General features: G+C 44.0%; 1 protein-coding gene across 20 annotated transcripts in view; it reads right to left on the bottom strand.

The window, feature by feature from the left end:
- The window catches only part of LOC146347963 (uncharacterized), a 372,707-nt gene that overhangs the window by 288,059 nt on the left and 57,234 nt on the right, over window positions 1–27,414 (bottom strand). For 9 of the 20 annotated variants that reach the window (XM_084852014.1, XM_084852003.1, XM_084852004.1 and 6 more), the window contains one exon: window positions 16,165–16,286. In XM_084852014.1, the coding sequence (XP_084708140.1) occupies window positions 16,165–16,286 (122 nt within the window). The other 11 variants (XM_084852006.1, XM_084852011.1, XM_084852007.1 and 8 more) reach the window with 3 other exon arrangements.

Below are 27,414 nucleotides of genomic sequence, written 5' to 3'. Positions count from 1 at the left end.
TATGGTTCCTGTCCAACATGTCCATCACTAACTATGGCAAAACATTCTCAGTACAGCATAATCAGATCTCATAGTTTCATTTTTACAGCCAAGAAGGGATAGGCATATTCTAGCAGTTGTTAAGAACTGAGGAGATGCATTCCATTTCACAGCATTTGAAATGCTCAAATCTACATTTTAACATTTCAAAAGCAACTGCAGGGGAAATAAAAAATGACAATGTAAAAGTTCTTCATTCTGTCCCCTGAGTCAGCCATCTTGTTCAATTGTTTGTTGCCCTGTATTATTGAGAAAAGGCTGAGAGAAAGGGGGGGGGGAATGGTGACTGCCTTTTCATACAGGCTGGAAATAATAATGTCTTTTAAAACCCTGAAAATGTGTAAACCCTTCTCCCCATTTGTTTTTTTTATCTATTAAAGTTCCATGATAGAAGAAAAATGGGATGAAATTAAAGAGAAAAAAATAATGATATCCAGGCCTTGCATATGGATGGCAAGGTATCCATGTGTCCTATTTTGCAGAGGACAGTTCTCTGTTTGAAGAGAGAACTGATAGGGATGGATGGATGCACACTCCAGCCATGCTGCTGGGTGCTCACTGAGCCGCTGCCATCCGTCTGCCCCGTCCAGCTCCCTGGTTGAGCCGCCATGTAGTACACGGTCACCTGACCCATTAATGAGCTGCCATTTTGTGGAAAAATGGAAGCTTGGGTTTTTCCATAAATATAACATTGCATAAATGGTGGCTGTAAACATTACACCTGTAATGTTGCATAAATGGCCCCTTTACAGCTGCCATTTACATAATGTTATATTTACGGAAAAACCCAAGCTGCCATTTTTTTCCCAAAATGGCAGCTTGCTGAGGAGTTGGGCAGCTCACAGACCATGCAGTGGCTCGGTGAATGGTGTCTGGGAGGAAGAGCGGGGAGGGGGGGAGTCTGCTGGACTCCACCCTGCTCGTGGGCTCCCCAACATCCCTACTGCCAGAGGACTGTCCTCTATTTTGAAGGCATCCTTTGTTTGAAGGGCTGTCTAGTCAAAATCCAGTTTAAAGATGAAGAACCATCATAAGCTGCCCATCCACAGCACCTGGAAAGCAGACTGAGCAAGGTACACAGATCCTTACTATCCTTACTATGAAGAGATGTAATGTGTCAGGGCATAGGCAGTGGCAGAGTAGCTCAGAATCTGAACAGGAACTGCAAAACGTGAGGGAGAAACTGTCCCAGACTCTTCCAGGCAGGGAGGGACAGACTCCTCAGGTTTCAAGAGTCCAGCTGGACGGAGAGAGCCTCTCTTAACACCCCCCCACCCCGTGAGAGATAGTGAACAGGGAGAGGTGGGGCTTGGACAGCCTGAATTCTTAGACGCCAGGCGCAGATGCAGGGCCAAGAGAGAGATGGCAGGGGCGGAGCTGAGGCAGTCTACCCTATTGGCCTGGTGGGAACAGCTATGCGTAGATTCCTCTCGAGACAGAGGGAAATCCCCCCCCCCTTAAGTTAGGGAAGCATGCCCGCCTTTTCTCAAACGGTAGGCAACTTTCAATCTTCCTGGTTTCCCTTTGAACTCCCTGAAGGCATTTCCTTTGTAGACTGTGAGTTACTGACAATTAGCAACTGTATGACCCATTGAAGTAAAAGGATAGAAGCCTCTTGTCTGTGTTTTGATTTTGGCTACTGAAGTTCAGCAGGGACAAAAGAGTTATGTGACATAATGTATTTCTGTTTAAATTATAATTATTATTTCTGAATTTGCATCTGCACATTCACATATGAACACCTTGTGCAAATCAGCGTCTTCTTTTTCGGTGATGCTTGTCCTCCTTTTTTGGTACTTGTACTTCATAAATACAGCCTAATTAATAAAGGTGCAAGGAACAGACTGTCTCCAAAGGGCCCAGACAGATGATACATGAAATGTGTGAAGGCATTTTGCGAATCTTTTTTTTTTTTTTTTAATAACGACCATGGGGGAAACCCAGATCAGTATAAGCATCAACCTGCATGGGAGGAAAGTTTTATCCTTTCCCCCTGCACGATGTCCTGACAAATATCCCCCTTCCCCTCAAAGCTTCTTGTGTGCTCGAGAAAGGAAGCTTCCACTGATGCCAAATTTAGGGATGGGCTGAAACTGTTGTCCCCAAATGTGCCACCCCACTTGCAGGTAGAAAATTGGGGGTGGCCATTTTGTTTCTGTTTGGGGGCTTGTAATTTACTCCCTGAAATGGTTCGCTGAAGAGGCAGAAAGCTTAAGTTGTGTGTGTGTGTGTGTGTGTGTACTTTCCAAGTGTTCTTATCCTCTTTTCTTTCTTTTTTAAACTGTTTTTTAAGCAGCTGAGCTCTCAGCTTACTATTAGTAATTAGGATGGCCACTTATGAAATGTCAAAAAAGAGGAAATGCATCACCATAAAAGAGGTCAAAGGAAGGGAACAATTTGCATTAGATTTGCATATGTTAATTTATATGTATAGATGCAAATTTAGAAATAGCGTGAAATGGATCTTTGAGGTAAGTTTAAAAAGAAGAAGAGGAATGGTAAGAAGAAGAAGAGAGCCAGTGTGGTGTACTGGCTAGAGTGTTGGACTGAGAGTCGGGAGATCCGGGTTCTAGTCCCCACTCGGCCATGGAAGCTCACTGGGGGCTTTGGGCCAGTCACAGACTCTCAGCCCAACCCACCTCACAGGGTTGTTGTTGTGAGGATAAAATGGAGGGGGAGAGGATTATGTATGCTGCCTTGGGTTCCTTAAGGAGGAAAAAAGGTGGGATAGAAATGTAATAAATACATTTTTAAAAATCAATATCGAGTGTATACACATGCACATAGGCCTCCTTAAGCCTCAAGCTGGTATATCATGGAAGCTTTGTAACACTCTGCCACTGTTTGGAACAGCACTAGGCTTTGATGAAGGTACCTTCTGTTCTGAAGGTGGGATCCATAGGGGGTTCATGAACAAATACAAGACTGGGGAACCGCTGCCCTGAAACTGGTCATGTGCTTCCAAACAGCCCTCTAACTGCAGGACTCAAATATGCCATGTACCCTGCATAAACAAGTGTTACATTTACCATAGCTAGAAGAGAAGTTTCCAAATTGAAATATTTTGGCTCTGATTGGCCAGTATTTATGTATTTAACCATACTTATCATGTCACCCAATAACAATGTTCGCTACGAGGCTTACAGTATCAATACTATCTGGCTCTGTCAATGAAAAATGTGAATAGGAAGGCAGTAGTGATTAAACATTTAAAACTATTGTACAGAGAGGTTCTTCTGGTACTTCACAGGTGAAAGATGTGCTTGTTTTGAATTAATGTAGATTACTGTTTAAGAGCAAGAACTATCCTCTTGAAGCCTCTAATTCAAATGTTGTGGCCCAGCCACAAACTCATTGGGTAGCCCTGCCTCTCAGGTTCACTCCACTTCTGTAATATAGGCATACAGCCCAATACTGGACTGTCCCTCCATTTCCTGAATCCGGCAACTAAATATGCCACAAATCGAGCCTTGCTAACCTATGCCGATTAGCAAGTGTCATTGGATTCAGCTCAGCAGGCATTGTCACCTTTCCATCGCTAGATGGGGCTTACTGTTTCCTGCAGGTTTACATTGTTTGCGTATAAATGCACAAGGTCACTTCATATATCGATCAGTAAACAGAATGGACTAACATTTTTGCTGTCAAACATCTTCCTGCTGTGGACTGGTCCATCACGTTCATTTTGTTCTGGAGTTTGTGCACATGTTTTTCTTGCAAACCCTTTGCGGACACACTTATTTCCAGTGAGTGACATAATTCTCCCAAACAGACAAGAATGTGGAATGAGCTAATTTGAATAGCCCTGATGCTGTTTCAGTAATTCTGGATCTTAGATGGCATATGCTAATGCAACAGCCAAAGATCACTGAGAGTTAAAAATGTAAGCAGCTCACGAAATAGGAGCCAATTCTTATTCTTGTGTTGAATAGGAGGGTCAGAGGTGAGTACCAGATAACCCAGAGCAGATGGAGGAAGAGCAGAAAGAATGCCATTGACTTAGGGTGACCACCTACGTTTCAAGGGAATAAGAGAACCAGAACAGTTTTCTCTCCTTCTTGAGTGGTTGCATTCACATTGCAAAACTGGGCATAGTACAAAATTATGTGTTTGTTTCATAATTCTTAGTGTGCTAAACAAACCCCACACTACTATAATGTAGCAACAAATAATAGAATGCAGAAACAAAGTATAATGCAGCTAGAAGCAGGGATTGGGACAAAACTGTTCAATTACTTTTGCACTTTTGATTCACTATGTGAATTCAAAAATACTTTGAAATTCACTCTTTGAGTTTTGCAGTGGAGTTCTCCATTAACAATGCATACTAAAATATGTATGTTAGGGCGGAAATACAATATATTAGGAAAATTGCATGCAAAAATGTATATATTAGGCAAAAATGCAAAAAAAAAATGCATGCATTAGGAGACATGTGTACAAAAATGCTTATGAAGTTTCTCGAAGTTTGGGATAAACTGAACTTAAGACTGGACAAATTCTCAAAATTCAAGATGAATCAAAATTAAGATTAGAAACATGTGAAACCAAAGAGAAACCAAAACGCAAAGATTTGTCCATCCCTAGCTAAAAGCAAGCTGAACTCAAGTCTATCTTGGCTTTACTCATTGAACAGCTTGTCAAGACATGTCAGAAGCTAGCCAGCCTGTACCAGGAAGAATGAGCATCAGCATCTTGTGCAATGACCAGGGCACAAATTCGTAATCAAATCCAACATGCTGGAGCCCATTAGGGACCACACATGCACCATTCAGCCACCATAAACAAGTGGCAACATTCAAGATGCGGCATATAAGCTACAGAGGACCTTTTGTTCTGCCTCAATGAAATATGTGGGAGCTAAGGACAACCATCTGTTAACATCCTTTAGCTACCGGCCCTTACAATTTGTTTTTGCAGTGCATCTTTTTGTTAGTTTTGCATTTTGTGGTATTAGAGTCTGCTATAAAAGTTTCAGTGGATGAACCATAATGTTTTATGTGTAAAGGAAAATTAAAATATTTCCCCCATTTGCTCTCTTGGGAATCTCCCATTTTCTTCTCACTCTCAGCAATGCATCACTTTTGGGCAAAATAAATTACAGGAGCCCCCCGACATCTAGATCAGGGCTGTAGTGGGGGGGAGGGGTTAAAGCTCCATTACTCACCACACTAGTGTCACAATCTGCTCTTCATCTAGGGCCCGGCCCTTACTCATCATCTAAGCACAGAGGGACTTACAATTCCTCTAAGATAAAGATAGCCTGGTCATGATTATCCATGCTCTGGTAGCCTCCTGATTAAACTACTGCAATGAATGCTAACTAGAATTTTCCTAATAAGGTGGTTTCAAATCCTGGTTAATTAGGGATCCTGGATAGCCTTAACCACACTTAACATTGTTGCCATTAGCATTGCTGCTTTTCACACAGTTTATATCGCTCCCAATTAGGGATGTCAGATAAACCTGTTTGGGGGTGGGTTAGTGAAGTTCAATGAGTTTTCCTAGCCCCTCCCCCCGGGCTTTGTTTCTGAGCAATGCAGCAAATTATGGCTGAATTTGTGCAAATTACACAGATTATAGCTGAAATTGTGTAATTTGTGCAAATTCTGCCATAATTTGTGCAAATTGCCCAGAAATTGCACAAATTGCAGCACCTTCCCCTAAGAATGTGCAAAAAAGTTCCTGGAGTTTGGGGAACAGCCTAGAGCTTGGCTTGCATATGCAAAGTGAGTCGTACACACTGTAGAACTCCGGTAAGCCAAAAAAAAAAAAAAAGCACCAAATTTCCCAGTGGTGGACATCCCTACTGCCAACACAGCTGTGGTTTAGGTCAGCAGTGGTATCACGTTTTCCAGTAGGGAAGAGGTAGGGAAAAGGAATGCAGTCCTACCATGCTCTCCATATTGCCTAACCATGGTTAAGCTATTTGGAGTACTATCTGCCACCAGCCATAAAAAGGTGTGATTGTCTTGTTTAAATCAGGAACTGAAAGAAGATGAGAAGATTTCAGAGAGAGAGAGCTTCATAAATCTTCAGCAGCCTGTTTCAAAGCACATCACATACCGACTTAAATGTAAAAGTTACCTACCTTTTATTCCTATGGGTAGGAAGGGCTAAAAGATGTTTGTGGTATCAACATGACATTCACTTTCACACTTAAACCAAAGTTCAAAAAAAGAAAAGAAAAAAGGAATTGAAAGAACTCTCATTACAGCTAGAGTTTGGCCAAAGCAACAGAGAGAAAAATAAGTTGGGGGAGGGGTGGACAGGGGGAGAGAGAAACCACCACCAATTTGTCAGAACATGGAAAGGAATGTGTTCTCCTCTATGAGTTTTTGGGCTGCTGCCATTTTTCCCTTTTGGCAACTGATGGAATTTTGCGAGCATCATACAAAAGCATCTGCGGCAGCCTGAGGGTTAAGTTAGATATTTCTTATCTTTGACAGATGGTTAATTTACAGTCATTATTACTAAATTCAATTGCTTAATAAGTTAGATATGACAAACATGTGTGTGGAGATGTTTGCCAAGACACCATTCTCGAAAACCTAGGATGAAGCAAGGCCTGCAATGCTTTTGCCATACATTCTCATGCTGAGGGTGACAGACTGGAGCACATTTCGACTTTCTCATGGATACATTTTTTTTGAAAAAAAAGCACACAACTCTTTAATATCATCTGTTATCTAATTAGAATATATTTGGAGGAAATCACCCAGTCTAGGAGCTGGGCTGTAAGCAGAGCTGTCTGTAGGGTGGGGGAAGAATTTTGTTTGGTCTGCATTTTGAGGCAAACTGATCCAATTCACACTTCCTGGAGTAATATGCAGATCGGAACACAGGTATACTTAGGATTAGGCACTTCTCCAAATTTTGCAATGCAGTCTTCTGCTCAATAGTTGTGTATAAAAATGTGCATATTAGGAAACATTGCCTACAGAAATGTGTGGATTAGGGGAAATGTGCATTAAATGTGTATGATAGGAAAGGTTGCATAGAAAAATAAATGCAAATTTTGATAAATGGTGTTTGTTTTTTTAAATGTCACAGAATGACAGAGATTGGATAGAACTGCATTATGATTCTATACATGCAAAGCTGACATATAGGGTTTCATCCATCCCTAGTTGTCAATCAAACTGATATTAAGGCTCAAGTCCAGGAGCAGGCAACTTGTGGCCCTCCAGATGTTTTGCCTACAAATCCAATCAGGCCTCACAAGCATAACCAATGCCTAGGGACGATGGGAATTGTAGGCCAAAACATGGGGGGGGCACAAGATGCCTACTCCTGCCCTAGTCATATCATATGTGAAGGTTTCACGTTCCTCAACCTTAGTATCTAAACATCTATTCGATATCCCAGTGGCTGTGAAGGAAAATCTGCACATGGAGTGTCTACTGCATGTTGAAGAGACTGCTGTGAAAGAAAGTATTCTCCCTTCTCCAGGAGCCCTGGGTGTGCATTCACTGGCTTCATCTTCTATCCTGGAAACTATAGGGATAGTAACAGGTTATTCACCGACAACATTATGCGTGGAACTCAGTGGAAAGAAACCTTCCCTCTATGCTTGTTGATCATCTCTTTGGCAAGTTTCCCCATGAGTATTCTGGTCTATGGTTACCGGTGGCCAAGTACAGTTCTTGCACAAGTCCCATTCACTTTAGAGCTGCCAGCATCAGGAGAGCGGAATATTAACATTTCTCTAATGACCTAGTTCATAAACACAGAACCTCTTTGTAAGAGGAACAGAGCCCAACACTTCTGTGGAAATAGATGGGAAATCTAAATTCTCGGAAGCTATTTGTACATAAACCATATTAGGTAGGAAGAAGGGTTAAGATCTGCATCAGTGTTTCAGTGCATTATACAAGTTCAGCTCATAAATAAAGGTGGATCCCAAACTGAACCAGTACTTCTTATAAAGCTCTGTAAAATGTAGACCATTAATAAGGAGTCTGTTTGCTGATCTCTGCACTTCCTTTAAGCTAGGTCCTTCTATATAACCCCCAAATTGCTAATGTTTCTAAAAAACATTGGCCCTCCCCTATTCTTTTCCCCCCAGCTTAGTTCTTTAAATTGAATGTTTGCACTTCGCAAAAATAAATAAATAAATAAATAAATAAATTACATCAAGTAAACTGCCCTCCTCCTTCCAGTAGCGTGGTCTTCACTCTAGGCAGATATTATAATGTGTGTGTATGTGCAGCCTATGACTTACACACACACATATGCACATATACCAATACACATACACAGAGAGACACACACAGACACACTTATAGACACATTCATCAACATTTAGATGGGAAAGGAGAGAGGGAAGGGGAGAAGTTAAGTAAGGGGAGAAGTTAAAGGGGAGAGAGGGACAGGGAGAGGTTAAAGGGGAGAGAAGGAAGGGGAGAAGTTAAAGGAGAGAGGGAAGGGGAGAAGTTAAAGGAGTTTTAACTTGTAAAAGTTAACCCCTATTCCAGAAACATTTTTAAGTGTGGGCAATTCTTGAGGGGTCTTCTCTCTATTTTTAATTAAAAACAACAACACCCCCTACACTTGCAGGAACCCAGGACTCTTCTCTAGCCCAGCAGTTTTTTCTGAACTTCCAGGAGACCATGTGACCTCGCCTCTCCAATAGGCATTCAGGAAGAACTCCCAGCTGTTCCCCTCCCCAAGGAGAAAAGCTTCCAAAATTCTCCCCTTCCTGAGAAAGAGGCAGAAAAAGCAGTGCCTCTTTCGCAGGGAGAGAAGAAATTCCCGAAAATAGGGGGCAAATATGCATTGGGGGAGGGAATTTGTGTATTTTTGCAAGTGTAAATTCATGCAAATTTGTGCAAATGCAAATTTGCACTAATTCAGAAACTAAAAAAAATCCAGTTCTGTCAATGAGTGGACAATGAAACAAAAGGCACCAGACAATACACAAAATGCAGACAGAACAGATTTTACACAGTCCATACATCTCTACTCTTAACTAGTGATGTACGGATTTTGCTAAATCTATTCAGTCTGTGTTTTGTGTTTTGTGGATTGTCAGATGTCTTTCATCCCAACATCCTGTCATTGATAGAATTGCATTCTTTGTATGAGAAATTTGTTCATTTGCAAATGCATACTTGCAGTAATGTGCATTAGTGTATTGGCCCCAGGCCTGTAATCAAGTCACCTGTAGTTTTAGAGGGGTCTAGAGATCCATAATGCTTGGATTAGGTTCATTATTGATTCAATTTGCTTGCTAGTGGGCCTCTGAGCATGTGAAATGAGTCAAAGGTCGATAGTGCGGCCTCAGCACATTCCATGCTAACTGAGGGTAGTATCTTATCAGGGCCTAGGATGTGCCTGAGAAGTGAAGCTATGTTTATGCCAAGCTACAGGTGGCTGTGCTGGGAAAGTTCTGATTGTTTTCCTTCTGAACAAGCACTGTTAGTATATGCTGGGAATGAATGCTAAATAACGCTTGCTGTTGTCATGCTGCCTCACTACTGACATGTATGGTATAAAACCCATTGTACCCCATGGCTCTGGGTTCAGAGAAGCTGTCTGATCCAACCATTGGGTACGCCTGTATGCTGATGGTACTCAATAAAGTACTTTTTGTAAGTAAACCAGGATCTGATTTATCACTATCTTGGCACCTCTAAATTAAGAGGCCTACTGCAGGGGCTATACAATTAGTGCAAATGCACACTTGCACTAGTGTGCACTAGCACAGCTCCACAAAGTTCACATTAGCATGAATGTGCATTACTGCTAATGCACACTTGTACAAGTTCTCATTTGTGCAAATCCCCCCCAAAGTAAAAAAAAAGTGGTCCACAAGTCCATACAACTTGAATAAAGGCAGTCCGCTATGGATTTTGCATGTCAGTTTCACAGAAATATGATCTCATTTGAATCTGTTGTGGATTTCTCCAATGCTCTTACCTTAACAATGTTATGTAGATCACCATAAAGCACCAAAATGACAGTGATGTGAGATGTCATGTGAATCCTGTATAGATTTGTAACCCTGCTCTGTTGTTCAAGCACAAAGGCACACAAGACTGCACGCTGTGTTTTTAAAGGCTGCACTTCTCAAGCTGGTCCCAGAGCATAGTCTGAAGGCACATGAGGCAGCCATCTTGCTGAAGCTAAGCAGGTTTGGGTCTGGTCTAGGGATGTATGAAAGTCACTTACCGGTTCATGGATTATGCTGATGCTGGGGGGGAGGCGTTCCGTCCCTCCCCCCGGAATCCTGGCTGGGGGGGGAGATGCTCCATCCCCCCCCCCCGGAATCCTGGCCGGCCGGCTCCGCTCCGCAGGGATTCTGCGGAGCTGCTGGCCGGCTCCGCCAGCAGCTGGACATCCGGCTGCTGGCTGGCAAGGACGCAAATGGCGGCAGCTGTAGGCGCCGCCGTTTGCGTCCCTGCAGTCAGCCGTGATAGGCTACGTAAATGTTTACGTAGCCTATCACGGCTGATTTAAAAAAAACTAACAAAAAAGCACGTATGCAAATGGCAGCGCCCATGGGCGCCGCCATTTGCGTTCCTTATTTTGGCACGTCTTAGTCTATGTAAACATTTACGTAGACTAAGACGGCAAAAATAAGGGGAACGCAAATAGTGTAGATGCTACGCTATTTGCGTTCCCCTTATTTTTGCCGTCTTAGTCTACGTAAATGTTTACGTAGACTAAGACATGCCAAAATAAGGAACGCAAATGGCGGCACCCATGGGTGCCGCCATTTGCGTACAAACGTTTTTGTTTTTGTTTTAAATCAGCCGTGATAGGCTATGTAAAAATAAGGGGAACACTATTTGCGTTGCCCTTATTTTCGCCGTCTTAGTCTACGTAAATGTTTACATAGACTAAGACGGCGAAACTAAGGGGAACGCAAATAGCGTAGCATCTACGCTATTTGCGTTCCCCTTATTTTCGCTGTCTTAGTCTACGTAAATGTTTACGTAGACTGAGACATGCCAAAATAAGGAACGCAAATGGCAGCACCCATGGGCGCTGCTATTTGCTTACGCACTTTTTTTTTTTAAAAAAAAATCAGCCATGATACGCTACGTAAACATTTACGTAGCCTATCACGGTATTTTTTTAAAAAAATCTAGCCGTGATAGGCTACATAAATCTTTACGTAGCCTATCATGTTTTTTTGTTTGTTTGTTTTACCTGGAAATGGCGGCGGTGGCAGCCGGTCGGAAGACTGGCCGCCGCCGCACCGCCGCCGCACCGCCGCCGCACCGCCGCCGCACCGCCGCCGCACTGCCGCCGCCGCCAGGAAGATCCGCCTAAGGTAAGTCCCATCCCGGGGGGGCGGGGGGCCATTCCACCACCGATTTCAGGGGGCCGAATGCACTGGCATTCGGCCTCCCTGAGATCCATGGCGGAACTTTCATACATCCCTAGTCTGGTCAGTGCTTGGAGGGGAGACTATCTGGGAACCACATGTAGCCCACCTTGAGTTCCATGATGGAAGAAAGGTGGGATATAAATGTAATAAATAAATAAATACAATAAAATCTACTTTCCCAAGACTAGCTCCACTGCTCCAAAATCAGGGATTTGATTATAGGAATATATATATATTTCCAGTGTTCTGAGCTATGCCCTATTCCAAGGTTACCATAGATAAGCAAGTTAGACACCTTAAGCACATTTCACCAGGAGTAATTTCTTGATTTCATTTAACTTACTAAATATCCTCAGGATCACAGCCTCTACACTGTCAACATCACACCAGAGTAACAATAATCGTGGTAAATTCTAAAAACACCCACATCTTAAAGCAGGGATGATCACATTGCATTTTGTGATATGACCACCAAACTAGCTTCCTGTTCTGGCACAAATTGAAAACTACTCCAAATAATATAACCTAAATTACGCCTTGAGCTTTGTAAACTCTTGGCAGAATAGGGGAAATCAAATCTTAAAAATAAGATGTCCTGGGTCTGTGAACATATTAACTAATGCTGACGCAGGATATTTGCCACCACATGTGTTTCAAATTAGGGGGAGGAGTTTTAAAATCCCTTCCAAGTCAACATCGCACCTATTTATAGCTTGTTCTTGAGACTTCTAGAATAGGATCTTGCATTTGCAAAAGGACAGGGATATTACAGCAGAGAGTTGTAGGTTGCACCATTTCCACTGATCCCTTTTCTTAATGCTAACCCATCCCTGGACCACTGCTAATCATGCAATAGTCGACCCAGTTGAGAGGCAGTTGCCTGTGGCCACACAGTAAGCCTAGCATTATCATTCCTCCCAGAACCTGGATGGTCTGGGGCCTGGGGAAATGCCATAGCTCAGTGGCAGGGCACATGGTTTTCATGCAACTGGTCCCACTTTCAGTCCCTGTCATCTCTGGGTAAGGTGGGAAAGACTTCTGTTTGAAATACCAGAGAACCACTGTCAGTCAGTGTAGAACATACAGAGTTAGATGGACCAGTGGTTTCAATATACAGCAACAACCACAGGACATTTTTGGCCCACGTGGATCTGTCTGACAATTCAGATCATTTTCTGGGCTCTTTCTCTGGATACACAGGCTTTCAGAAATAAGGAGGGAGTCTACTGGAAAGAAGGCCCTCCCTTGTCATGGTATCCTGCTTTGGAATTCCCTCCCCAAGCAACCTCATTTAAGCACCAAGATAAGTGTCTAATATTCACCTCAGCATTCAGTAGTTGTGTTGTTGTTGTTGTTTTACCCTGCTGTATTTCTCCTGTACTGCTGGTTTGATAAAATTGTACTATTTTATTTTGTTTTTGTTTATGTATGGTTTTGTAGTGATTTCTAATCTTTTTTGTAAGCCATCTTAATTAATACAGTGGAAAGCTGGGGTAGGAATTTTTTAAATACATATATACATATATACATACACACATACTACATACATACATAAACTACGACATCTAAATCTGAAAAAGCTGGGATGGGGGAGACAACATATTGTTGGGGTTCTTGAAGGCCAGAGCCTACAGATGTCCATTCCTTTACATGGTTGCAGCCAACATCCGATATATTTTTAAGCTACTGCCATATAGCTTAGAGCAAGGGTGGGGAACCTCAGGCCTGGAATCAAAATTGGCCCTCCTAGGGTCCCAAACTTTCTGCCAGTAAAGGAAAAGCTAAAGGAAAAGTAACTTGCCCAAAAACCTATGTAAAAGGCAGATGTTGGGATGGATCTCTAAAACACAAAACCACGCTGCTGAACCATACTTTTCTGTTCTCAAACCCATTTCACAGAAGGCAAACTGAAGAGGATAGGGATATATGAGGATTTTGATTTTGCTCACAAAACATGTGAGTATGCCCTGTTCACATCCCCAAATGTGATCACAAGCATGTGTCAGTCCCACTTTAGTTTATGGAAGGAAGTTGCACAAGCTTGAGGAAATTTGGGAAATTTTCACATTTGATTGCTGATTGATTTGTGCAATATTCCCATTCTCACAAAGGACTCGGAGATCGCAAATGTGAACTGGAGTTGGGAACAAGACGAGAGTCAAAACAATGTCTGTAGAATCCTAGTGATGTTGAACATCGGTCGTTTGCCCATCTCTAGATGACAAGTAACTTCGCCAAGAAACTGAGTACAAGGCAGTGGTGTCCCCCCACAAAACACAACCAATTACTCGTTTCACAGAAGCAACAGTGGTGATGCTTAGAGAAACACATGCACACACACAGGTGAAATACCAACCTACGCCATACAGTGACTAAAAAAAAAAAAAAGCCAGGCAACAACATGCATATACATGCGCACACCCTGACAAAATTCACTATACAAAAAGAAGCAAGCAAAGACTTCTGTAAACCACCCAGAGAGCTTCAGCTATGGGGTGATATAGAAATGTAATAAAGTAAATTAAAAAAAATAAAAACCAGCTCACACACACACGACATGAAAAAGCAAGCAAACAGGCAAAACACAACCCCAGTACAGCCAAAACACCCCCTCTTGCTCCTCATCATGCCTTCTAGCCCCTCGGGATGCTCCCTACCACCCCCTGCTTATCCTTTTCCTTTTTGTGGGTGGCTGGGTGCACTTCACAACAAAGTCCTTGGCTCCGGCTGTCTACCATTTTCATTTTCTAAGCCTGCCTCTGGGGCCAATGTGGAGGCCAGAGGCATTCTTGGAAATAAAAGTGGTGCTGGAAGCCAGTGTTTCACTTTGCAACACACCAGCCTCCCAATTTAATTATAATAATAATAATAGAACAAATCTATAAATATCTATATCTGTATCATCTATATCTATGTCTTTATCTATAAATCAAGAGGGGCAGGGATCCTGGCTGGCAGGCACCAAAGTGTCTGCAGGTATATGGCCAGTACATTGGGGACCCCAGGATACTTCAACAGAAAGCGATGTGTGTGCACGCCATGGACAAAAATGTCATGAGTATGTAGATGACATGCGGCACCGCTTTCATTGCCCTCTTCTAATCTCAAGGAGGTGGTGGAAAGCCTGAACAAGGCAGATTTGGGACGGATGACAGCAAACTGTTGAAGCTTAATCCAAACAAGTTGGAAGTCCCGTGGGTAGGGAAATATGCTGATATGGATGCAGTTGAACCTTCCACCCCCTAAAAAGCCAGGTACATGTTTTGGGAACCCTCCTGGACTTGGCACTTGCTACGGGGCACAGGGGGTGTCAGTGGCTGGGACTGCTTTTTGCCAGCTTTGTTCAGTTCACCAGTTGTGGCTTTATATAGAGAAAGCTGAACTTGCCTCAGTAACACATGCTCTGGTTATGTCCAAGCTTGATTACTGCAATGTACTTTACATGGAGGTGCCCTTGAAGATAGTCCAGAAACTACCATTGGTGCAGAATGCAGCAGCTAGAATGTTTGTAGCAGCTAGACATTCAGATCATGTTACACCCGTTCTGCACCAGTCAAATAATTGGTTGCCCATTCATTTCTGGGACCAATTTAAAGTGCTGGTATTGGCTTTTAAATCTCTAAATGGTTTGGGACCAGGTTAACTGAAGGGACTAATCTGCACCCTAATGAGTTGGCCCAGACTTTAAGATCTTGAGACCCTGCTTTCTGGCCACCAAAAAGAGTTGTAACAATGGTGATTACCAGGTGGTGGCCCCAGATCTTTGGAATGTTTTCCTTTGGGAACTGTGAATGGATTCCTGTTTACTATGGTTCTGACTAAAGTCATATCTGATGCTGTCTTATTTGCCAACTTATTTATTATTTTAATGGTTTATGTATTGAATACTTATTGTTTTTATGGTTTGATGATTTATTTTGTATTTTAAAGTACGCTGTAATCCACTTAGTGAGGAATTTTACCCCAAAAATTGGGCTATTAAACAATTCCAAAAATGTTGTTATTAAATAACAACAGGGACTGGGTGAAAATTCTCCAGGGATGTATCACTTTATAGACTTGGGTGGGGTGGGGTGGGGATAAAAGTAACTCTCCAATAAGGATGGCATGGGCACCCAGTTGGGGCTTGAAGCCTCCCCATCTATGCAAATGGGGGCCTTAAAAGGGCACTGTCCACAACATTACAGGCATGAATGCTGAGCACCCCATGAACCACCCAGCAGCTCACCCCGCACTGCTTGCCTGGGCGGGGTAAGTGCTGGGGGTTCAGCGAGCGCTGCGCAGGGCATATGCAGAGTGATCCACCTATCCCTACTCTCCAATGTTTTGTTCGGGGAGGGGGCTCACACTAGAAGAAGTAGCAGTGTGGCTCCCTTCTTTTTTTCCTAATGTTTATTTTTGCTGCCAGCGGTAGAGCTTCTAACTTGGCAGCTGAGCTGCCATTCTTCCCTCCGCTCCCATAATGCTCCTGGTGTAGCACTGTTCCAAGATATTGTGGGGAAAATGTGGCAGTCACCCCAAAATATTATTCTACAAAATGGCCCTCTGTTTTGGGGCGGGGGCGGTGTGTGTGTGTGTGTGTGTGTGTCAGAAAATACCATTCCCAGAAAATGTTGCCCAGAGAGGTCTTCTGAAAAATTTGTGGCCTGTAACCCATTTGCAAATAAAGGTAGCAAAGGCCTACTTCAGATTTATCTATTATACGATGATGACACAAACTGTAGCAGGAAGAGTGAAAGACTGAAGATACTGAACTGGAAGGGTATATTATGCATCAGTTCCCTTACCTTTTGTATCCAAGTTAAAAGACATTTCTGGTGAGCAATCAAGTTTTTGCAGTCACAGAAGTGCAGCAGAGCGTCACGGCCCATCTCATCTCCTTCCCGACAGATAAAACATTCTTTTGACTCTAATTAAAAAGATTAATAAAGTAAGAGAACACATCAGGTTTGCATCAATCAACTGCCCATGTGGTTCTTATTATTGTAATTAAAAGTTATCTTCTCAAAATTGTTGGATGAAAGTGCCATGATCTGCAATTGAAAACACATTGAAGGGAGTTTTCCCAACTTATTCTATTTTAAACAGTTAGATTGGAGCAATGCTGTGGAGATAATGTGTTCAAAAGGGTCCTTAGAGGCAAAATGTCAGCAACCATATATTTATGCCCTTTGAAAAGCCCCTTATAAAAATGTGCATTGTGCATCTTTCTGATTTTTTGTTTTGTTTTTGTAGTTTTAAAGGAGGAAGGAAAAACCCACCATATCAGCCAGATCCCCTTGAAATGTACAACTACAAATGATAGTCGTTAGCTTTTATTATCCATTCATTAAATCACTCAAAATATCTCAATCCTAATGCATTTCTGTATTCCTGTGGGAGGTTTCATCTGGGTTGGAATCAAAGACTTGGAAGGCCTCAGGCTAGAATCCTCAGCTCTTGCCCTGGGTTCAATATTGGTTGCTCTGACGTGGAAAGGCATATTGGCTGCATTCAGATGATCAAATGGGGGAAAATGTGAATTTTTGATCGGAAAAAAATGCACTTAAAAAAAAAAAAGACATTTGCCTTTGGGAACATGAATGAGACCAAATAAGGAAGAATTCAGATAACTTCAACAAGCTTGAACGTCGCATGTTCACTCATCTCTAGCAGGAGGGTCATTCATATCTCAACTTATTAGACTGAGGAATAGTATTCTCTATGCCCTCCTGTGGGCTGGCCCAAGACACTTCAGCGCTTGGAGGAGAAAATGCATGCCATGATTGCCACCCTTCCCCCAAATATGACCAATTATAATTATTTTATACAAATAATAAAGTTACGTAATGGATGGTTTAGGCATTTAATAAAGCCCTAAATCTGCCCCCCTCTACTTCAGGCCTTCTCAGTCTATGATGGTCCTCCATGCTGGGGCTTTACTTGCATAGTCTCAAAAGTGAGTTCAGAATGAGTGGAGAAGGATGGAAGGTGAGGGAATAGGAGGCAGCCTTTAGGACCCTGCTGTAACCGTTGATAGACCACACGGCATTTTCAATTAATCAAAATGCCATTTTTAAGCTGTGATCCAACTGTTAATGTTCACCATCGCTTACTGATGCTTTCATATCTTGAAGAGAGCTAGGGGAACATGAAGTCTGGTCCCCAATGCATCAATTAACCACATGAAATCATGATTGATGCTTTTGGTCCAGTTGCCTAGCAAGAGTAAGAGAAGCCCAGCTCTGAAGCAATCCGGAGTGTTTTGAATCCTCTCCCAAAGAAACCAGTGAAATGGAAGACAACCCTGCAACCTGTGGGTGTTGAGCTGCACATCCGAATCTGCTTGGAGTCAAAATGAGTGGTGGTTGAGGAGGAGTAGAATAGAGGCTTCCCACCACTGAAGACAAATACTAGGAGTCAGAATAACCTGCCATCCCAACCCCAAGTGAGGGCCAATGGGTTTGTGTACACAGTGCCCTCATGCTGCCAGGGAAAAGGTACCAGCCAGGTGAAGGTGCCTGAGGTGAAGGACAAGATGGTGCCCACCCCATTCAATGTACAGAAGCCTACTGGTCTGGCAGTAGAATCTTACTTCCACATTGGAGGTGGAACATTCCCCTGACCACACCTGAAGGCACAGGTTAGCTTAGAGGAAGCCACGTGGCACTTACACACCCTGCCCTCCTCTATCTAGGGATGTACGAAATTCATTTACCTGGTCCCGCAGCTTGCTTCGTGGAGGGGGGGAGGCGCTTTGGTTTTCCCCCCGAAGTTCAGGCCGGGGGGGAGGCGCCCCAGCTCCCCAGCCGCGAAATAAAAAAGAAAATGTAAAAAACACACACACACACCCCCGTGATAGGCTACGTAACGATTTTAGGGATGGCGGAGAATTTCTCCATGAATCTTTGGGAGGCCGAGTGCCGACGCATTCGTCCCCCCGAAAGTGTTGGGGAAATTCTCCGCCGCCCCCCCCCGCAGGATGGGACTTACCTTTGGCGAATGTCCCTCTTGGCGGCGGGTCCCGGCGGTGGTTCGGCGGCGTTTCGGCGGGGGCAGCGGCCGGTCTCCCGACTGGCTGCCGCTGCTGCCATTACAAAATTAAAAAGTACAGTAAAAAAAACCCACACACACCCGTGATAGGCTATGTGACGATTTACGTAGCCTATCACGGCTAGATTTCCAAAGTCAGCCGTGATAGGCTACGTAAATCGTCACGTAGCCTATCACGGGTGACTTTGGGAAAAAAAAAAGCACGTACGCAAATGGTGGCGCCCAATGGGCGCCGCCATTTGTGTTCCTTATTTGTACAGGGGTAGTCTACATAAAGATTTACGTAGACTACGACGAAAATAAGGGAACGCTATTTGCGTTGCCCTTATTTTCGCCGTAGTCTTCGTAAATCTTTACATAGACTAGACGTGCCAAAATAAGGAATGCAAATGGCGGTGCCCATGGGGCGCCACCATTTGCGTACACGCTTCCCCCCCCCCAAAGTCACCTGTGATAGTCTATGTGACAATTTACGTAGCCTATCACGGCTGAATTTGGAAATCTAGCCGTGATAGGCTACGCAAATTGCTATGCAGCCTATCACGGGTGTGTGTTTTTTGTGTTTTTTTTTACTTTTTTTTTCGCAGCCGGGGAGACAGGGCGCTCCTCCCCGGCCTGAATTTCGCCGGCGAGGGATGGGGCGCCTCCCCCCCCAGCCTGAATTTCGGCCAGGCGAGGCGGGGCGCCTCCCCCCCTTGCCTGAACTTCAGTGGGAGAACCGAAGCGCCTTCCCCCCACCGCGAAGCAAGCTGCGGGACAAGGTAAGTCACTTTCGTCCATCCCTAATATGATTTACGTAGCCTATCACGGCTAGATTTCCAAAGTCAGCCGTGATAGGCTACGTAAATCGTTACGTAGCCTATCACGGGTGACTTTGAAAAAAAAAAAAAGCGCGTACGCAAATGGCGGCGCCCATGGGTGCCGCCATTTGCGTTCCTTATTTGGGCCTGGGTAGTCTACGTAAACATTTACGTAGACTATGGCGAAAATAAGGGCAACGCAAATAGCGTTGCCCTTATTTTCGCCATAGTCTACATAAATCTTTACGGAGACTACCCGGGCCCAAATAAGGAACACAAATGGCGGCGCCCATGGGCGCCGCCATTTGTGTACGCACTTTTTTTTTCCAAAGTCATCCGTGATAGGCTACGTAACAATTTACGTAGCCTATCACGGCTGACTTTGGAAATCTAGCCGTGATAGGCTACGTAAATCGTTACGTAGCCTATCACTTTTTTTTTTAACTTTATTTTGTAATGGTGGCGGCGGCAGCCGGTCGGAAGATTGGCCGCCGCCCCCGCCCCTGCCCCCGCCGAACCGATGCCGAACCGATACCAGGACCTGCCGCCGAGAGGGACATTTGAGGGAGGTAAGTCCCATCCCGGGGGGGGGGGCAGGGGGGGCGGAGAATTTCACCGCCAATTTTGGAGGGCCGAATGTGTTGGCATTTGGCCTCCCCGAGATTCGTGGAGAAATCCTCCACCATCCCTACCTGTATCTTGCTGCTACTCCTTGCTCCACCTCCATCTGAGGCAGGCACATCACGCTGCCTAATGATAGGATTGGTCCTTGCCTGGTGCAAGTTATCAATCAGCTGGGGCTGATAGGCTGAAGGGAAGCAAGTAGCCTCTGAGTCCATATTCAGCCATTCCCCAAAGGATTCTTTATGCTGTGATGGGGACTGCCCAATGCTGATTCGCTGCCAGGGTAGCGAATTGGTTCCTGAGCCTAATTTCCTCCCCCACACATAAACTAAAAAAAAAATAATCTGTGGGGTGGGGTGTCGAGCTGTGGGTCACTTTTTACCAGGGCTGCCTCTTTGTGCCTGTCACACAGATGGAAGAAAGTGGGCGAGGGGAGCCTCCGCCTTATGTAGCTGATGGTGCACTGGGCTTGTGCTCCACCCAGTTGCCCCAGGAGCCAATTGGCTACACCAGGTGGGCCATGGGCCCATGGAGCAGATTTGAGAGGGAACCTTCTGCCTCTGGACTGTTCCTCAACTATAAATGCCCAGCAGTATAAGGCCTCAACATTGCCAACACCAGCTTCCTTGCCCACCACCACAAATTTAGTGCTTGTTACATTGCCACGGATGACGTTTAACGGCTAGTTGAAAGGGCTAAGAAGGATTTTATACACATTCATGATTGGTCTCAGGGATGTAGCAGTTTTGCTTTCCTCATGCCAATATTCGGACCTTGTTATTTAATCATATTAACAAATATTATTTCCACAGCATCTCGTTGCAGGCACTTGATGCATTTGGGCCATAGCAAGGATGGGCTCCCTGCTCCTTTCACTGGGGGGGATCTCCTTAAGGGATCTTCCTGAGAAATTGTGTCAAGGCCCCAGCCCAGCTTGGGGGGCTAGCACACCTGTCACACACCCAGGTCACAGGGCAGGAATGGCCCCCATGTTGATTTATGCTGTTGGTTCAGACCTGAAATTCCTCCATCAACATTCTCCAAGTATGTGGGCTGGTTGATAGTATTAGTCAGCAGTCAGCCTCACTGGTGCCTGGATCCTTGCCCCATGCCTTGCCAGATTCTGTGAGCTGGAATCAAAAAATGTGGTAACCATTACTAACCCCCCACTGTCTATGTGTAGTTCTTGCTCCCATATCCCACACCCATGCTATGGGCACAAATGGGCCTCAGGCAACACACAGCTCAGGGTATGTGTTCCCTGAGTGTAATTCACCACCAATAGGATCCTTTAAGCTGCCAGAAGGACCCCCTCCCCTTGGGGATAGGGAATTGGCCTCAGAGGATGCACTTCCTCAGATGTCAATTCTACTTGTCTTTACCCTTGAACTTGTTTGGACCTATAAGCCACAATGACTAAATTGAATGTTTCACCACAAATACCTCTGAATAATGAATGCTGGATCCAAACAACATGGTAAGGTTTTCTGTGGTAAATCTAAAAACCCTGAGATAAAAGATGTTTACAGTGTCATGTGAAATGTATAAAACAAGTGTGTTTCGTAATACAGTATTGTTACGATTATAAGGGGAAAGGTTAGAGGTGAAAACGTTACTTCTAACTGAGGCCTAACAGTTACTTTGTAAATGAGGCCTACCATTGGGAGTCTATCAAGTTGTTACTGTTACCAAGGAAGCAGCCATAAGTAGGGATGGGAAAACCCACCCCAACTCAGCTTCTCTGGGTGCCCGCAGAAGTGCGGCACCTGTTCACCCCCCCCCCCCAGACCCGTGCTCAGGCAGCCCACAAGTTTGGTGAGTTGCTTGGACTCACCGCAATCCCATCCGGTGAGTGCCCACCATTTTCCCGCCTTAGTTGTCTGCTCAAAAAGGAAGTTTTAAAAAATGTGCATATTTAAATATGTGCAGTTTGGGGCCAGGAAAGCTTAATATGTGCAATATTAGAGGCATTATACCTCTAATATTACACACATTAATCTTTCCTGGACCCAAACTGCGCATATTTAAATATGCACATTTTTTAAACTTCTTTTTTGCGCAGACAACTCAGGCGGGAAAATGGTGGGTGTTCACAGGACTGATCGTGGTGAGTCCAGGAGGATGCAAGTGGGTGTTGAGCAAGGACAGTGTCTCCGCGAGTGCAGTCTGGGGGTCACGGGCAGGGGGGGTGATGGACTCCCGGACCTGGTCAAGTGCCTGTGACATCCCTAGTCATAAGCCTTAGTAGGTTTACAGTTGGTCTAGGTCAGGGTTGCAGAACCTCAGGCCCAAGGGCCAAATTTAGCCCTCTTGGGGTCCTAATCCAGCCTTCCATTGTTCCCCAGATGGCCGTAGCCCTTACCCTGGTCCTACCTCCTTTTCTTCAACCACTACTTGTTTGGTGGCTTCCAGGCTTTTGTGCAGTGTTTTTTTTTTCCCTTGGGCAGCACCCCTGGTCTAGGTGTTTATATACTGGACAGAAGAATCCTTCAGGCACCACTTGTTCACTTCCCAATGTTATAAATGATAAAACTGTACTGTAAGCTTCCCACAGGCATCTGGCTGGCCCCTGTTGGAAACAGAATGGCGGGCTAAATGGATATTAGTCTAGTCTAGCAAGTTGATTCTTATAAAAAAAATGCAGTGTGGCATTTACACTGTAACAGAAGAAGAAATAATGAATCCATTTCTGTATTTGTACTGAGAAAAAAAGACTGTTGTGCTTTGTGATTGGCATTTTACTTGCATGCCTAATACATGCTTTTAGCAACAAATGCAGAAGAAATAAGAGTAATGATTCCAGGTGTCTAATAGAGAAAGCTTGTTAGGGCGTAATATATATGACAAATTGTTCAAGAACAGTTAAATGTGACCCATCTATGGCTTCAATATCTTCACTGCTTCTGGTAGTCTGCTGAGTAAGGATTGGGTATGTAAATTAAAGCTGCCTCAGGATACAGTACTTTTCAACTGCACTTCAAATTTGCCAGGTTCCTTAAACACACACACACACACACACACACACACACACTATGTTAAGAATTAAATGTGTAACCCACTTAATTTTTTGCTCTTTCTTTTGTTCTATCTCACTTCAAAGGTTCCAAACAAAGGCACATTTACTTGGAAGTAAATACCATTAAAAACATTTGGACTACCTTCTGAGCACACGTGGTTAGGATTAGGCTATAGAGGTATTTAGAGAGGGTCATCCCCACCATGTGTAGGAAGGAAAGATTACAACCAGCTAATAGGAATGCTGGAGAATTTCATTCAGACTTTTTTTTCTTTCTTTTTTTAAGTTTAGCAACCGAATTTGTAAGTCCTGGACTAATACATGGATCAAAATAGAGTTATCCTTTGGATTGTGCATTTCTCAAAATTTTGTAATGCAGTTCTTGGCTCAAAAACACATTTGAAAATACATATTTTAGGGGCAGATAGATTCAATACAGACTGATCCATCCAACCCTAGTGGCTTAGCGCCTCTGCTGTGATTGCTGTGTGATTTAAAGGAAAAGCAGGGCAGGTGGGCCAGTTAAGGGGAGAAAGGAGCCGAATTGCTTTAGATAAGACAGGATAATAGGAGTCCTCTGCATAAATTCAGTATGCCCAAAGTGTACATTTATGATATTCGCTAAAGAGTATACTAGTAATAGGAATGTGCAAATCGAGCTAGCCAAAGTTCTCCAAATTCCATCTCGAAGCTCGTTTTGACTTGAATGCGTATCAGATTGGTAGCTTTGTTCTTTCTTTTTGCATGAAAATTCATGCATATTTTCATTAGTGATGTTAGAGAATTCCACCATGGACTACAATGAGGCCAGATTCTTTAGAATCCGCCCCCCCCGCCCGGAGTCCGTGGCAGAACGGAGCACTCCCCACCGTCACCCCACAAAATTTTCCCGGGACGGACCCTACCCGGCGTCGGCTGGTCTGGTCCGTCTGCTGCCCTGGTCTGCGGCCGTGAATGGCTACCCTGGTCTGCAGCTGCCATTTGCCTACCTACTTTAGCCATGATAGGCTACATAAGTATTTATGTAGCCTATCACGGCAAAGAGCAGGGACGCAAATGGCAGCCGCTACACCATTTGCGTCGCTGCTCTTTGCCATGATAGGCTATGTAAATATATACTTAGCCTATCACAGCTAATGCAGGGACGCAAATGGCAGCCGCTATGCCATTTGCGTCCCTGTGTTAGCCGTGATAGGCTATGTATATATTTATGTAGCCTGTAATGAAAAGAGCAGGGATGCAACTGGTGTAGCAGGCGCCATTTGCGTCCCTGCTCTTTGCCATGATAGGCTACGTAAATATATATGTAGCCTATCATGGCTAATGCAGGGACGCAAATGGCACCCACTATGCCGGACGCCATTTGCGGCCTCAGCTCGGCAGTGGATGAAAGTCTGGCTGCGGGCGGGCCCGGCTGGCAGCTCCGCGGACTCACCGTGGAGTGGAGCCAGCCAGGGAGGATTCCGGGGGGAGGGACCGATCGCCTCCCCCCACCACCAGACGCCCCCATCCAGAATGGGGTAAGTAATCCGCCCATCCCTAATTTTCATGCCTATTTTTCCAAAGGTCACATCAAATGCACATATTCTTCTCCCATTGATTAAAGCATATCTGCATGCATTTTTCAAAAGTACACATTTTTCATGCACATTTTTCAAATGTATGCTTTATTTATTTATTTATTTATTTATGTATTAGATTTAATAAATCTAATAAATTTATTAATTTAGCCGCAGAGCTATCCTCTGGCACGTGCCAGAGAGGAAGGAATGGAACCATCATACTACTGTGTCCCCTATGCTCAACTCCTCCAGGCGTTCCAGGATGATACTATGGTCAACGATATCAAAAGCTGCTGAGAGATCAAGGAGAACAAGGAAGGAGCTGTTGAACACTCTTTTTTTTTTGGTCAGCAAATCATATTGCAAGCTCTGAAATGTTCAGACTCGGACCACAGAATATGTCCTGATCTGTGTTCAGTCTGGAAGGTGCAAACTAGGTAAAATCCTGATCCAAAATGAACTGAAATGAATTTCCATTGCATCCCTAACTAGTAATGAGAATCCTGGCAATATGAATGCAAAGACATTTATTTATTTATTTATTTATTTATTATTAAATTTATTAATCGCCCATCTGGCTGGTCACCCAGCCACTCTGGGCGACGTACAACACACAATAAAACAGTTTAAAACAATAAAATTCTACAATAAAAACATTTTCTAAAATACCCTAACCCACCAAAAATGCCTGCCTGAACAACCACGTTTTTAATGCACGACGGAAGCTCATTAAAGAGGAGGCATGACGGAGTTCCCTAGGGAGGGAGTTCCACAGAGTGGGGGCCACCACAGAAAAGGCCCTCTCCCTTGTCCCCACCAGTCTAGCTGTCCTGGCTGATGGGACAGAGAGAAGGCCATCAGAGGCTGATCTTGTTAAGCGGCCTGTCTGGTGCTGCTGGAGGCACTCCTTAAGATAGGCTGGGCCGGAACCATATAGGGTTTGTTTTATGGAGGAGATGTGTTCTTCTGAAATACTCGTATGCTTTCACATCCTCTATCTTGGGCCCAACTTTCCAAAAGCCTCTCAAACCTTTGCAACATTTTTCCGAAAGTGAGTTTTCCACACACAGTGCTAGATTCTTCTACCATCTCCTCACATCCATCAACAATTCCTGTCACAGGCTACCCAAACAAACCTTATTCCAGACTTCAGATTGCCCTGTTGAAGAATGAATAATAAAACATTTCCCTTAGATTTTCTAAACACATTTCTTGGAACTGAGTTTCACCACTGAAAGTAGGGTCAGTAGCATTGATTTGGGTTACTGGTTGATTGTCCTGTTCACATCTCTGAGGCCCTCCTTCATCACTAATAGTTTCTCGGCCATCTAACTTGTTCTCTTAAGATGCAATTCAAAATTAGAGTTAATAAAGTGGGGGATAAATTAGGATTAATAAAGTAGTTGAAAGAGAACCAAATAAAGTCTGGACTATAGCACTGCATATATTACTGCAATTTAACATTTAAAGAAGACTCCCTTAGATTTATTTACTTACTTTCATCCTTATTAACCAGCACTTAACTTATATGCATGCATCCAAATGGGACCGAATGCAGGGGAAACCAAATTAAAGATGCCCTCTGACTTGGCATCAAGTGTTCAAATGAAAATTTACAAGGCAGGAGAATGCTGCAATATTACATGAAAAATCAGCCAGAATTTATTGACAACTTCGCTGGTTTAATTAGTCGATTGAGCAAATGTGGTACAGTAAATATAGCATGGGCTTTGCACAGAGGAGATATAAAGTCAAGTTCTTTCTTTGCCATCTACTGACAAGAAAAAATGACTCCAATAATCAGAATTCTACAGACATAAAATGGGTGGTGGTGGGGAAATGAGCTATAAGAGTAGATGAACATTAAAGACTATACAGCCCCTTGCATGTCTTCCCATTTTAGAATATATTCCTCATCATTCCTTCTAGTCTTGTTTTTACAGTGTTTATTGTATATTTATTGCCTATTTTGTATACCGTTGTATGGTTTTTATCGTGTGCACTGTCTTGAGGGGGGTTTACCCTTAAAAGTGGCCTAAAAGTCATTTTGAATGAATGAATGAATGAATGAATGAATACATACATACATACATACATACATTCAGGTGGTTGAGCACTGTCGGCTTTGTAGCTAAAATGACCCCATGTACAAACAAGAGAAAGGCATTTGCATAGCCAATAGAACCCTGAGCTATGCAGAAGTACTCAAAAAAAATCTTTCAAATGACCTTCGAAGTGGGTAACCCTTCAAACCACCCACATAAAGACCAGTTGTGTGTGCACACGTATGGTCTGTGCATGCAGGGGCTTGAGAAGGGGGATGGAAGGAATCCAGGCTGGTAGTTAATGGAGCCAGGGCTGCTCCGAGGCTGCCCACTGCTGGGTGTGCCTGGGAAATATAAGAGTGCCTCTAAAGTATTGTTGATCACAAAAACTGCTTTCCAAAACAACACACCCTCTGCTCTCCTCTAAGTGGGAGAAATTGAGGGCTGCCAGCAGCAGCAAGGAGATGGATAACCAGTGGGAAGAGGTCACTTCTGAAGCACTCAAAGTGAGTGGGTGAGTTTCACATCATGCTAGGGATGGGCAGATTGTCTACCTGCTGGTCAGGGTGGGAATCCGCCCTTGCAGGGAGGCAATCCATCTGTCCTCTCAGAATCCGTCTGGACCAGCTCCGCTCTGCGGTAATCCTGCAGAGCCGTCCTCCAGGTCTGCATTGCTGGTGATACAGCTGGCTGCCATTGCCGTGCCATATCGCTGGTCTAACTCCAGATGCAAATGGCATCCACTAAGCCATTTGCAGCTGTAAATGGCTGCACTTAGGTTAATCTAACAGCTTTACAGCTGCAAATGGTGTAGTGGGTGCCATTTACGTCCGGAGTTAGCCCAGCGATATGGCACGACAATGGCAGCCGGCTGTATTGCCAGCAATGCAGACCTGGCAGCCAGCTCCGCAGGATCACTGCATGGAGCAGCTGGCCCGGATGGATTCCAGAAGGAGGT

Source organism: Heloderma suspectum, chromosome 4 (assembly GCF_057233095.1).
Source record: "Heloderma suspectum isolate Gila_16-S chromosome 4, 16-S_ref, whole genome shotgun sequence".
NCBI lineage: Eukaryota > Metazoa > Chordata > Lepidosauria > Squamata > Helodermatidae > Heloderma > Heloderma suspectum.
This window is presented reverse-complemented; position numbering and strand designations above follow the sequence as displayed.